This window comes from Podarcis gaigeae (genome assembly GCF_964106915.1).
Source record: "Podarcis gaigeae genome assembly, chromosome: 5".
Lineage (NCBI taxonomy): Eukaryota > Metazoa > Chordata > Lepidosauria > Squamata > Lacertidae > Podarcis > Podarcis gaigeae.
In genome coordinates, this window is record NC_139681.1 from 83,299,694 (window position 1) to 83,313,291 (window position 13,598).

Sequence of the window (13,598 nt, forward strand, 5' to 3'; positions counted from 1 at the left end):
GAGGCTAGACACCACACCCCCTCTACAGTATTTATAGGAACTCAAACATTGAGATCCCGCTCTGTTCCAGTAACAAGAAGCCGAAAGCACCAGCCTGAAGATGACGAGTGAGACCTCGTCGAAACGTCGCCTAGACACCCCAACTTTTACACGGGAAGACACCCGAGGACACCAAAACCTGCATATATATATATATATATATATATATATATATATATATATAAAGGTACCCCTGCCCGTACGGGCCAGTCTTGACAGACTCTGGGGTTGTGCGCCCATCTCACTCAAGAGGCCAGGGGCCAGCGCTGTCCGGAGACACTTCCGGGTCACGTGGCCAGCGTGACATCGCTGCTCTGGCGAGCCAGAGCCGCACACGGAAACGCCGTTTACCTTCCCGCTGGTAAGCGGTCCCTATTTATCTACTTGCACCCGGAGGTGCTTTCGAACTGCTAGGTTGGCAGGCGCTGGGACCGAGCAGCAGGAGCACACCCCGCTGCAGGGATTCGAACCGCCGACCTTTCGATCGGCAAGTCCTAGGCGCTGAGGCTTTAACCCACAGCGCCACCTGCGTCCCATATATATATATATATATATATATATATATATATATGCAGGTTTTGGTGTCCTCGGGTGTCTTCCCGTGTAAAAGTTGGGGTGTCTAGGCGACGTTTCGACGAGGTCTCACTCGTCATCTTCAGGCTGGTGCTTTCGGCTTCTTGTTACTGGAACAGAGCGGGATCTCAATGTTTGAGTTCCTATAAATACTGTAGAGGGGGTGTGGTGTCTAGCCTCCAATGTTCTGGGCAGAGAGGAAGTTCCCAGGCTAGTGTGCCTTTTCTTCTTTTGTTCCTTAATTACTTGAGAGATACCTTGAGTGGTTTCTTGAGTGATATCCTGAGTACCACTTAGGTGGGTCATTAGGTGTGGATTAGTTGCTAAAGTCTTTGTGTCTTGACCTCTTGAACTTTGTGAAGAGTTTTCCTGAGAAGATGGCTGTATTGCACTTAGTTGTGCTTTGGCTTGGCTTCGTGTATAGGGGCGAGCTGTGGTTTTGTGGCTTGTGTCAGCCAGATCTGTGTAGGGATTGCAGGGGGGTGCAGCATCCGGAGGTGCCACCATGGATTGGCTACTGGATGGTGTCAGTAATTCATCTGTGGAGAGGGTCTGGGTTTGGGTCTGGTGTGGTTGATTGGTGTTGGCGTTCTGTGTGCCTCTGGATCTGGTGTCAGTTTTTGTGGGGAGGGCTAATTTCCAGATGTCTGGCAAGCGGGATGTGCCAGACATCTGGAAATTAGCCCTCCCCACAAAAACTGACACCAGATCCAGAGGCACACAGAACGCCAACACCAATCAACCACACCAGACCCAAACCCAGACCCTCTCCACAGATGAATTACTGACACCATCCAGTAGCCAATCCATGGTGGCACCTCCGGATGCTGCACCCCCCTGCAATCCCTACACAGATCTGGCTGACACAAGCCACAAAACCACAGCTCGCCCCTATACACGAAGCCAAGCCAAAGCACAACTAAGTGCAATACAGCCATCTTCTCAGGAAAACTCTTCACAAAGTTCAAGAGGTCAAGACACAAAGACTTTAGCAACTAATCCACACCTAATGACCCACCTAAGTGGTACTCAGGATATCACTCAAGAAATCACTCAAGGTATCTCTCAAGTAATTAATGAACAAAAGAAGAAAAGGCACACTAGCCTGGGAACTTCCTCTCTGCCCAGAACATTGGAGGCTAGACACCACACCCCCTCTACAGTATTTATAGGAACTCAAACATTGAGATCCCGCTCTGTTCCAGTAACAAGAAGCCGAAAGCACCAGCCTGAAGATGACGAGTGAGACCTCGTCGAAACGTCGCCTAGACACCCCAACTTTTACACGGGAAGACACCCGAGGACACCAAAACCTGCATTCCTGTACCCGTGAAAATCTACGAAAGCATATATATATATATATATATATATTGTCAGGGAACTGCCATCAGTACTGGAGGGAGAGCGCAAAAGCCAGAGAGATTCCAGAGAGTGTCCAGGGATCGAGAGAAGCAGCCCATCTTCTGGGGAAGAGAATCAGCGTAGCACCAGTGGAGAAGGGAGGCAGGTGGGGGAAGTGGCGAGCCGGTCCCATGACTCCTTGCCTGGGACCAGCGGGGAGAGTAGGGGTCCTCCATTGCCCACGCCCTCCCTGCGCCGAAGGCTTTCGCGCAGAGAGGGTAGGCAGAGACTAGGCGTCAAAGAGCTTCTTTGCTGGAAGAAGTTTAAGAAACGCCCACTCACAGATTCTGCCAGCGACTGAGTCAGCCACAGGTGAGTGGCGGTCCGGACGGATGAGGTTCACTTTGGCAGCCCAGCTAGGTGTTTGCAGCCAGCCAGGGAGATAGGTACCTGCTTACGCACAAGCAACCCCTTAGAAACCCATATATATAAACGTCGCCTAGACACCCCAACTTTTACACGGGAAGACACCCGAGGACACCAAAACCTGCATTCCTGTACCCGTGAAAATCTACGAAAGCAAATATATATATATATATATATACACACACACACATATATACACACACACACACATTAACAAAAGGGGTGTTTAGTTTGTTTGCTGCTTGCAGACCACTGGTCAGGCAATTACAGTGGTACCTCGGTTTTCGAACAGCTTAGTTGCTGAACAACTCGGAACCCGAACACTGCACTCCTGAGCTTCTGTTTTTAGTGTGGCACAGCAAATTTGAGTCCCCTGCATAGTAATTAAGCCTTTTCCCCTCTCGCTTCTGCCCTTGCCCTGCTCATTTGAGTCTTCCCTGCCGTCATAATTAAAGCCTTCCGTTTCTGATTGCAGTGTTCTGAGGTGATATTTGGTGCTCTGGTTTTTGCTATTTTTGTGTTTTTGTTTGTGTGGCTTTTCATTTTTGTGATTGTGGTTGGCCAGGCAGACTCCAGGATGCTTGATAAATGTTTAGTGGAAATAACAACACACACACACACAGACACACACACACACACACACACACACCCCTTCCTTGTGTGAATTTGTGTGAATGATACCATAGCATCATAAGCAAATTAAGACCTTGGTTCAGGGTGTTTTCCTGCTGATCCTTGCTGAAATGAATCTATCAATAAAATCAAAGATTCCACTTACATAATCGTTCCTGTGCTTTTGCGTCGGATCTGAAGGCCAAATGGATTGTTCACAATGTCCACTTGATACAACCGGCTAGCTTCTGTACTTTGAGAGCTGCTTGGTGTGAAGAGCGGGACTGGAACTTCGTATCTTTTGTGGTTGGGATCATAGATCTATGGAGAAGGGAGCATTCTTCAGCGTGCATAAGATATGTAACAAAACCAAACATCACAAGGACCTGCTTGTCTATAAGAATCAATGCAAAAGGACAGTTCAACTACTGTTTATTACCCATTTTATTTACATGAGAATCTCTATCCCGCTTTTCCAATGCCCATGCACAGTTCACTCCAAATTGAAATCACAGTTTAATACATTGCACACTAGTAAAAGGTACTTTTGAAAATATATTCAAGAACATCCATGGTAGAAATCACAGTAAAAAATGACTTCAGCAGGCAAAAGCTTCATGGAATTATAAAAATGGTATTGACCAATCTGGCAAAGGACAGCCAGAGAGAAAAGGGGCCCTATTATTGCCCCATTGTAGAAGTGCTCTGCTTGTTGGCACTGACTTTTCAAAGCTTCTTATCATGCACATTCTAATGGGCTGTCTGCAATGTTAGTTCCACTCCAAGGAGACCCACTGAAAGTAATGAGCATGACTAAATCATCTATTAATTTCAGTGGATCTACTCTGGTAGAATGCACTTGAGATATATCCCAGGGCTTATCCACACTTACTTTTCCTCTGCTTTTTCCAGGTATAGTCTGCTCTTAAATGCTCCATATCCGAGGGCCCATTTTAATTTTAATTTTTGCTCTGGAACTTTTCCACAAAAAAACATGCTCATTAAAGCTCAATTGGAGCAAATGGCAATCTGCAGAAAACCTGAATTGCTGTTTGCTCCGATTAAGCACTAAAGAACGGGTTTTTGTGGTGAAAGCTCTGGGGCAAAAAACAAACAAACCTAAACCCAACAACAACACTCAGACATAGAGCTCTTAAACATGAACCTATGCCTGGGGAAAAACAGAGCAAAACGTAAGTGTTGATAAGCCTTTGATGTCTGCATATTGAACATACTTTTCTCCAGCAACAGCTGCAATGATGGGATTATCATGTCATGGAACTGAAAGGATGCACCAAAAGGGTTTATTAAGAGTGCCATCCTTGGGTAAGCTTTGTTAGCTGCAGCATCTTAAGGGGGATGAACTCCATGAGATTACAGTTTACCTTAAACTGCAGCATGTTGTTGTAATGGTAGGTCACTACCAAGCGAAGCTGGTCCACAGCTGGTGATTGAGACCCATAAGGATTAGGATAGATTGTGTTCCTCTGCAGGTCAGCTGTCACGCCCTCAGCACTGTGTTGAATGTTACTGGCGGTGTAGCCATAATTCTTGGGATAAAAGCAGTGAGGCACACCAGGAGTAGAGACAACCTGAAATAAAAGACCATATTAAGTAAGTCAACACTATGAGAGAGGCTTCAGCAATAAACAGTAAATAGGACTGACAATGGGCAATGGGAGGACTAATGAGGGCTAAGGCATACAAAGAGCTTAAAGAACAATTTAAGGGTATCTGTCACAAGTAAAATATGGTCAAAGCAACTTTTAAAACAAAACAAAAAAACTCAGCTAAACCTGCCCATAAAAAGCCAATATTGGTGTAGAACTGCAAATCAGAAAGAAAGAAAGAAAGAAAGAAAGAAAGAAAGAAAGAAAGAAAGAAAGAAAGAAAGTCTTACATTCCCATAGTTTCAGATCAAAATTAAAATTCATCATCACAAAATGAAATGGTATCAGATGAGATTCAGAAAATGGGTAATTTTTTTGGCACATCAAATGGTTCCATTTCACCTGTTTCACCAATTCTCAGATGCTTACCTGCCAGAAACAGCCACGTTCTTCACAAGTGCTTTGTGTTGGTTCTGGATATGGATAACAATTGAATTTTTCTGTATCTTCAGTAGGCTGCCCCCATTTCAAGGTATACTTTTGCCCCAGTGCAAGCTGAAGACCTTGAATGTGCAAGAGCTTTGGAAATAATAATAATAAAAAAACAGCAACAAATGACAAAAATCATTTCACAGTTCTGTGTACAGTAGCCTCATTTTAAAAAAATGAAATGTAGTTTTATTTAATTAGTTTATATGAAGTAGAGCTGGCTCTTTGCAGCATACAAACATAGCTATAAATGTATATGACAGCAGGCGGTAGCAAAAGGAAATGGAACATTGGGAAGAAGCCACTGTCTCAGTTCATCTATAATAAGTCAAGATAGCATGGAGAAATTTCTCCAGGGACAACAGCCAAGTGGTACTCGGAGGTTCCATGTCAAGACAAGCTTAGGCAATTTCAATAGGTCAAATAGTGGGAACTGGGTTAGAAGTCTAGGAATGGAGATCATCAACAGGCAAAGGAGAAAACTGTCTAGGATGTGGAAGACAGGTGTGTTAGATTAAATGTGGTAGCAAAGACCTGAATTCTTAGCTACTGACAGAGGCAGAATATTGAGGATGCTGGATGATGCAGTTTGAAAGAGATGCCACTCTTGAGAGCTAATTGGGACCCGAGACATACTGTAACCACTAAATGAAGCTTACTGCAGGGCACAGAGCTTGAATGGTTTGATTTGCAGCTTCACAAGGGCTCATACCTGACTGGACACCTTATTTTCCCAGCAAGTAATCACAAAGCAAAGAATGCTTTGCGCACCCTGCACCCTGTTACCTGCCTCCAAGACCCAAGCAATGTGGAACTGAATACAACCACCATTTTTATTCCCCCTTCCCTTTCAATAAGAAAAAATATATATGCAAGGACTATTTACAAAAATATTGTAAACTGTATGAGTGTTGAGAAAGATGCAAGATTATAAATAATATGGCACCATTAAATTAGTTGAAAGGAATATGAAGATAAGTGAAAACATATGAAAAGCTAATCTTTGGTTAAATAATATGGTAAAATTAAGTTTTTAAGATTGGGGTAAAATTATTTAACATTTGGGACATAATATCTGAAAGTTATAAAATAAGAATTGAAGCAAGGTAATAAATTGCTGGACAAAGTTTGATAAACTTGGAACGCAGGAACGAGAGACGTGAGGAAGTCCAATGAAGTGAAGAAAGTATGATTATTGTAAAGTTATATGTCGTTTTGTTTGTTTTTTACATTGTATTAAGAAAATTTTGAATAAATATCTTATAATATATATATATATATGTGTGTGTGTGTGTGTGTGTGTGTGTGTGTGGGATTTAATGGTGCACGGGAAGAACTTTTTACTAAAGTAAGTATTCTGGTGTCTATGTAAGCATGAGGATAGTACCAAAATGAAAGCACACCTAATGTAAAGATTTGGAGAAATTCTTTTAAGTAATGAAAGTGGTTCATAGTGTCAACATTTTTTCCTTACCTGAGTTGAAGAATCATAGGTCTCATTATGACTGGATGAGATTGGCACACCATTTTGAAACACCATAACATTAACAGGTTTGCTTGACACTCCTAAAATTTTAATTTCGCTGAATTTTAAGTTGTTTGGGTCAAAATATCCCTCGTGGGCGAGGCTGATGTCCAAAGCATTCTGAAAGAAAGGGTATGGGTTTGTTTTTTTTCATTTCATGCTGTTATTTATGATTTCACAATTGCTTGTCACAGCCTCTCTCTTGCTCCAGTCTGATTTCATCATATAAACTTTTGCTTGAGAAATAGCATCAAGATGGAGGAAATTGCACAAATGTATTAGCAAAGCATTTATGATACCAAATTCTACAAATCTATTTGCATGTATAAATGCTCAAAGCACTTGGATTGTTAGCCAGATTTTGACTTCTAAAACTGCCAGATACGGCTATTTAACATCTATTTTGAACAATTTAATTAGAACATCACTTAATGGAAAGGGTTCCATTGACTCCACTAATTACTGTGGGACAACCCAACTAAAATAGAAACTAATTGCACACTAAGGTTTCTTGACCAAGTGTGTGTGTGTGTGTTTATTTCTTTTATATTGTTTGTTTTTGTACATCTACTGCAAATGTTCTGAAACCTGTTGCTACGTGCAGGATAATTATATGCAGGTGCAAATGTACCGATTTATCACATCAAGGGTTTGCTATTTTAATTAAATAGAAGGCACATCTAAGGGCAGGTGCCTGTCAGTCAATCAATTTCTAAATAGGTGCAGAGATCACTAGTCTCAGAAAGACTTAATTCTACACCAAAACTCGGCATCATCTAGGAGCAAGGATATAAGATTAGAGATTATACATACCTGACTGACATTAAATGTGTGTAAGAGGTAAAGGCCATTCTCATATGCATCTGTAATAAGAAAGCAGCGACAGAATGATTAAAGGGGAAGACTGCTAAGAGGACAAAGAAGCAGTTTCCATTGGTGCATGGGAATGCAAGAAGCAATTATAGCAAGCTTTAGAAGCACCAGTTTAACGTTACAAAAAGCTTAACAGCAACAATAAGTACCCCATCCTACAGCTCTCCTAGCAATATCATGGATTTTTATTTCTGTAGACAGGTTCTACTTTATGGGCACATTGATTAGGGACATTATAGTATGGGGGTTTCCTTCTTCAGACCTGTACCAGGCATGAGCCAGGCAAATATAAGCAATCTTAAGTGGGGTAAATATATGAAATTAATGGAAGTGAACTTTCGTTCAAAACCACCGAAGACATATTTACATTATATACTTAGGTATATGCACCAATCTAATTTGGATGTTATCCAAGGGGCTGGAAGACACTGTAGTGCAGTTCCTATGAACACCACTGGGGCAACATCAGAACTCCAGGCCATGTGGAGAAGTGCAACACAAGTTTCTTTTCCATGTTTGTGTTACCCCTGTATTGGAAGGATGCAGCTGTTGGAGTGAGATCAGGATACGGGCTCCTCTTATATTGTCTCCAACTACTTACTGATAACACATCAGTGATGCAAGGAGGATCTGAAGTATAGCTGAACCCATAGTACTGGGTAATTTTAGAAAGGGCCGTAGGTTTATGTTGTTAATCATCTTTAAAAAAGATGGTTATTTGTATTCAGTATGTCTGCTATTAAAATACTTATTAGCGACTTTTCTATGTTCATGTGGCGGTGTTCTTCAAAATCTGCTAAAACAATATTGTTCCCATTCCAGCGTTTCCTATTTCAAGAGGACGATGCCGACACAGAAGAAGGCATGTTGCACCTTCTTATCAGGTGGTCCAGAACTTATTTAGCATCTAATTTGAATTTCACATATTCTTAATAAACTGTGCAACAGCCTTGCAAAGAAGTGGAAGGCTGTAGCTCAGTGACAGAGCACATGCTCTGTGTGAAGATGCCTTGGTTTCAGTCCCTGGCAGGTAGGGCTAGGAAGGACTCCTGCCTGAAACCCCAGGAAGCCCTTGCCATTCTTTGCCAATGGTGCTGTTCTAATTGTCAGACTCTGTAGATGGCAGCTTTCCAAACTTACCAATAGTTGTTCCATCGTCCCAATAAAGAAGCCCTTGAGCAGCACCATTATCATCCAGAGCAATGGTAAGACCCATTGGTTGCTTTCGACTAAAAACAAAAGAAAACTTTTAAATGATAAATAATTTCGTTTTCATCACTCTTATGAATTAAACTGGGAAACCATTGTCCTCTGTCATTCGCTCATACCGAGACATACGATATGCCATGGATTCCTGCCTATTTGTTGTTGTTTAGCCATTTAGTCATGTCCAACTCTTCATGACCCCATGGACCAGAGCACACTAGGCACTCCTGTCTTCCACTGCCTCCCACAGTTTGGTCAAACTCATGTTGGTAACTTCTATAACACTGTCCAACCATCTTGTCCTCTGTCGTCCCCTTCTCCTTGTGCCCTCCATCTTTCCCAACATCAGGGTCTTTTCCAGGGAGTGTTCTCTTCTCATGAGGTGGCCAAAGTATTGGAGCCTCAGCTTCAGGATCTGCCATTCCAGTGAGCACTCAGGGCTGTTTCCCTTCAGAATGGATAGGTTTGATCTTCTTGCAGTCCATGAGACTCTCAAGTGACTCCTCCAGCACCATAATTCAAAAGCATCAATTCTTCAGCGATCAGCCTTCTTATGGTCCAGCTCTCACTTCCATACATCACTACATTCCTGCCTATACTGTGTCCCAATTTGTGCCCTGTATGGGCGCAGGGAGTAGGGAAGAAGCCTGATTTGAAAGGGCATGTAGCAGTGGTGGGTGCTCTGCTGCTCACCTAGACCATTCTCAGAGAAAGTACCACCCTTGGGAACCCAGCAGCACCAGTGGACTTCAGTGCCTGAGGCTGGAGAGCTGACCTAAAAGAGAACTTGCTACCTGTGGTATGTCCCTGAGACTTAAACTGAGATCAGGCCTCATGACACTCGAAGCATCATCCCTGTCTTCACACTCCCTGTTGTAAGTGAGGGTGCTGGTTGCTATGGATGGAGTTTAGCTAACAGATAACTTGGCACTGTTGAGGTCTTTGTCATCCTCATAGCAACATTTGGGGGTTGGGGGTGGTTATTAGTATTAGTACACTAATACTTGTTGCAACCTTTCACAGTAGGGGTCGGAGTCATTGGGATCCATAGTCAGGTGTAATGATCTCTGGCAGGCAAGCAAGCCCTGATAAGAAGTAATGACTCTCCGGTAGCTTTATGTACATTTATTACAAAAAAAAATCCATACACATCCAGAGCATGGCTTTTCACCTGCTCGCATTGACAACAGTTGGTGAGTCTGAAACTTCACCCCTCCCATGGCAGGAAGGATGCCAAACTCCTGCCTTTTCCCTCTTGCCCTTCTGTTGCCCTCTGATCTTTCCAAGCACCTAGAGCGGGGACTGAGAGGCTGGCCTCCCTCCTCCTCACTTTCACTTGACACATTCTTATACCTCTGCTTATCTGGTGATTGCCTAGCAATGCTCTGACTGCCTTCCAATTCTCCCTCTTCTAGAGAGCTAACAGAGTCTTCCCTGGGAGGGGGGTACAAACTGCCCTCTCTCGACTCTGTCAGCCAGCTCTCATCTGCAGAGTCGGTCCCTCATTCATTGAGTTCAATTTTTGAGTCTAACTCTCCCCCTCCATTCAGGGGGGGGGCATGTTCCTGACACCAGGAGGTTAGCCCTTCCCTTCCCTCTTAAGATATCCCCTTAGAGGTCTTAGGCTGTCACTTCAAGGCCTTAGTCTCACCTCTGGGGACCAGCATGGCCACTACACTTGCATGAGTGGTCTGCCAGTAGCACTTCAGGCTATAGAAGGGACTCAAGGCTCTCCCTTTAATGTTACCCCAACATCTGGGTGGGATGGAGTACTGGCTGCTGATCACTGGAGCCCCCACCCTATGCCACACCAAAGGTGTGCAGTAACCAATAAAAGTTGTGGTTATCTGACACCAACTTGACCATTTGCCAAGTTATTAGCCTCCACACAACACAGCCTTGATAAGCGCTGTGGACAGAAACAGGCAATCAGTTGTAGCTCCTGATACTTCAGATAATTGAGTATCTATGTATTTTTTTATTTGATCTACCTATATAAATAATTTGTAAATAAATAAACAAATAAAATTCCACATATCTGACTGTACCTGGCATTGGTATTCAGATCAGGTAGTTGCCATGGGATAATGTAGCCACCTCTGAGATGAAGGTTGATGTGTTCAAGCTCAGCTTGTAAGACAGAATAATTTCCTCGGACTCTAATGTCCTTGCTCTGTTCATGAAAAGGAGGAACTTTCAGTCTTGTTTTCAAATGCTAAAATCTGTGCACACACACAAACATCTAGCCAATCGTTAATTACAAGTACAAGAAGTAAAATGTCTCCTCCCCAAGACTCACTTCTTTGGAGGTGGCAGCACAGGTCAGTGTCCTTGACTATGTCCCCAATCTATTAAATCAATACATTTTACAAATCTGTGGGCCAACATTACATTTCGGGTAATTTAAAATGGCAGCCAGCCATTTTGGGAGCTTGGCTCCCATTCAGTAGCAGCATTGTTGGCTGCTGTGGTGACACATTTAGGGAGCCTAGTGGGGAGGGTGGTGAATGGCTGCACAATTGAGCAGGCTGGTGAGGGTCCCTTGGCCCATGACCTATCTCTCTGCTGGTGCCAGGCCTGTTCCTTAGGGCTGGGGGACCCACTGGAACAGAATGGGCTATGATACAGAGAGCTGAACAGGTGGGGAGGGGATATTGCACAAGGCAAAAGTGCTTTACCAGGCAAAGCTACCAGTGGATCTTGCTTCTCGATCCTGAAAGACCTACACTGGCTCCCAGGACATTTCAAAGCACAACTCAAAAGTGTTGGTGCTGACCTTTAAAGCCCTAAATGGCCTCGGCCCAGTATACCTGAAGGAGCATCTTCAAACCCAGGATAGGCTACCATACAACATGAATATTGGCTATGTAACACGTGCATTAGGGACGCAGGTGGCGCTGTGGGTAAAAGCCTCAGCACCTAGGACTTGCCGATCGAAAGGTTGGCGGTTCGAATCCCCGCGGCGGGGTGCGCTCCTGTCGCTCGGTCCCAGTGCCTGCCAACCTAGCAGTTCGAAAGCACCCCCGGGTGCAAGTAGATAAATAGGGACCGCTTACTAGCGGGAAGGTAAATGGCATTCCGTGTACTGCGCTGGCTCGCCAGATGCAGCTTGTCACGCTGGCCATGTGACCCCGAAGTGTCTGCGGACAGCACTGGCTCCCGGCCTCTAGAGTGAGATGAGCGCACAACCCTAGAGTCTGTCAAGACTGGCCCGAACGGGCAGGGGTACCTTTACCTTTACCTTTTAACACGTGCATTAAAGGCATGACCCTCAGCAGCAGTTGTGATTCCCTGGAATTTTGGAAAGCCCTTAACACGACATATTACATTTTCCCCTTAATTTAATCTGTTTTAACATTTGGAAGATGGTTCAAAGGAATTTCACTTACTGTGTAATAATCATACCAGCGGGCATCAGGAAAGTAAGCATTCACTGTTGTTTGATTCTGTAAATCAAATACGTACATTAGTGTTGTAGAAAAAAATCTTTATTATTCTTATTCTTAAACTTTGCCTTTACATATTGTAATGGTTCTAGGGGTTGCTTGTGCGTAAGCCGGTGCAAACACCTGGGTGTATTGCCTGAGTGAACCTTTTCTGTCCGGACAGCCACTCACCCGTGGCTGTCTCAATCGCTGGCAGAATCCGTCAGTGGGCGTTTCTTAAACTTCTTCCAGCAAAGAAGCTCTTTGACACCTAGTCTCCTCCTACTCTCTCTGTGTGAAAGCCTTCTGCGCAAGGAGGGTGTAGGCAGTGGAGGATCTCTACTCTCCCCGCTGGTCCCCGGCAAGGAGTCATGGGACCGCCTCTCCGCTTCCCCCATCTGCCCCCCTTCTCCACTGGTGTTACGCTGATTCTCTTCCCCAGAAGATGGGCTGCCTCTCCCAATCCCAGGATGCTCTCTGGAATCCCTCTGGATTTTGCTCTCTCCCTCTGGCACTGATGGCAGTTCCCTGACACATATCTACTTACTTCATCCAGCACAGGGCTGATGAGCAATGCCGGTCCCCAGAGAAACTGTCTGTCTATGTCCCATGTTGTTCTATCATCTGTAAATCTGAAAGCAACACAATAAATTATTAAGTGTGATAATGCTACTGGAAAAAAAACAGTCTCACAATATATTAAAAATGGATATAGATTTGGATCTGGAATATCTTAGCAGAGTGATCCAAATATTGAAGGATATGGTAGCAGTTTAATTTATACGTCTAATCAATAATGGGTGCAGATGGGGGGGGGGGTGTGACAAAAAAAGGAGATAGTTTTTCCAGTAAAAAGTCCCTAAAATCTCGACATAGGTGCTTTCTGGCAACAAATTGGGCTCAGAGCACACATAATGTATTTACTTATTATATTTATCAGTTGCTTTTAGCATAAACATGCTGCTAAACTGATGTACTCACACAAATACAGAGCACACTTAAGCTATTTTCAGGTGTTTGCCAAAATATACAAGATTTAAAACATATATAAGTCATGGTCCCAAGATCCCTGGACATTTTTGTGCTGCTTGCTCAGTTCTTGACTTTACAGGCACCTCATCAAGGAATTATCTACATGAGTGAGGAAGTCTTCAAAAGCAGTTATGAGATCCTATCCTTAGTGAATTCATTTACATATTTAAATTTTTATTCTGCACCTTCTCCAAGGAGCTGTGGGAAGCTACGATACTCTTCCCCAGACACGCTATCTTCATAACAATCCCTACCCACAAACTGGCTGTGGGGATGTTGGGAGAACCCCAAAATGGTGCACAACAGTGGGCGGAGAGGAGAGATCATTCTATCAGGCAAGCGATTCCCACAGAACTATGTTGAACTCATCCCCCTAAGTCTTTAATATACACAGAGAACTGAAATACCAGTCAGTGTCGTAGGCCATGCTACGATGGTGTTTCCTGC

General features: G+C 43.7%; 1 protein-coding gene across 1 annotated transcript in view; it reads right to left on the bottom strand.

Moving 5' to 3' along the window:
* Positions 1-13,598, bottom strand: part of SI (sucrase-isomaltase) — a 110,541-nt gene that overhangs the window by 20,522 nt on the left and 76,421 nt on the right. The window contains exons 42-50 of the mRNA XM_083739051.1: positions 12,667-12,751; positions 12,084-12,140; positions 10,743-10,867; positions 8,629-8,717; positions 7,429-7,478; positions 6,565-6,735; positions 5,031-5,180; positions 4,377-4,583; positions 3,158-3,312 (exon numbers count right to left, since the gene is read on the bottom strand). Of these exons, the coding sequence (XP_083595177.1) occupies positions 3,158-3,312; positions 4,377-4,583; positions 5,031-5,180; positions 6,565-6,735; positions 7,429-7,478; positions 8,629-8,717; positions 10,743-10,867; positions 12,084-12,140; positions 12,667-12,751 (1,089 nt within the window). The remainder of the gene's footprint in view (positions 1-3,157; positions 3,313-4,376; positions 4,584-5,030; positions 5,181-6,564; positions 6,736-7,428; positions 7,479-8,628; positions 8,718-10,742; positions 10,868-12,083; positions 12,141-12,666; positions 12,752-13,598) is intronic.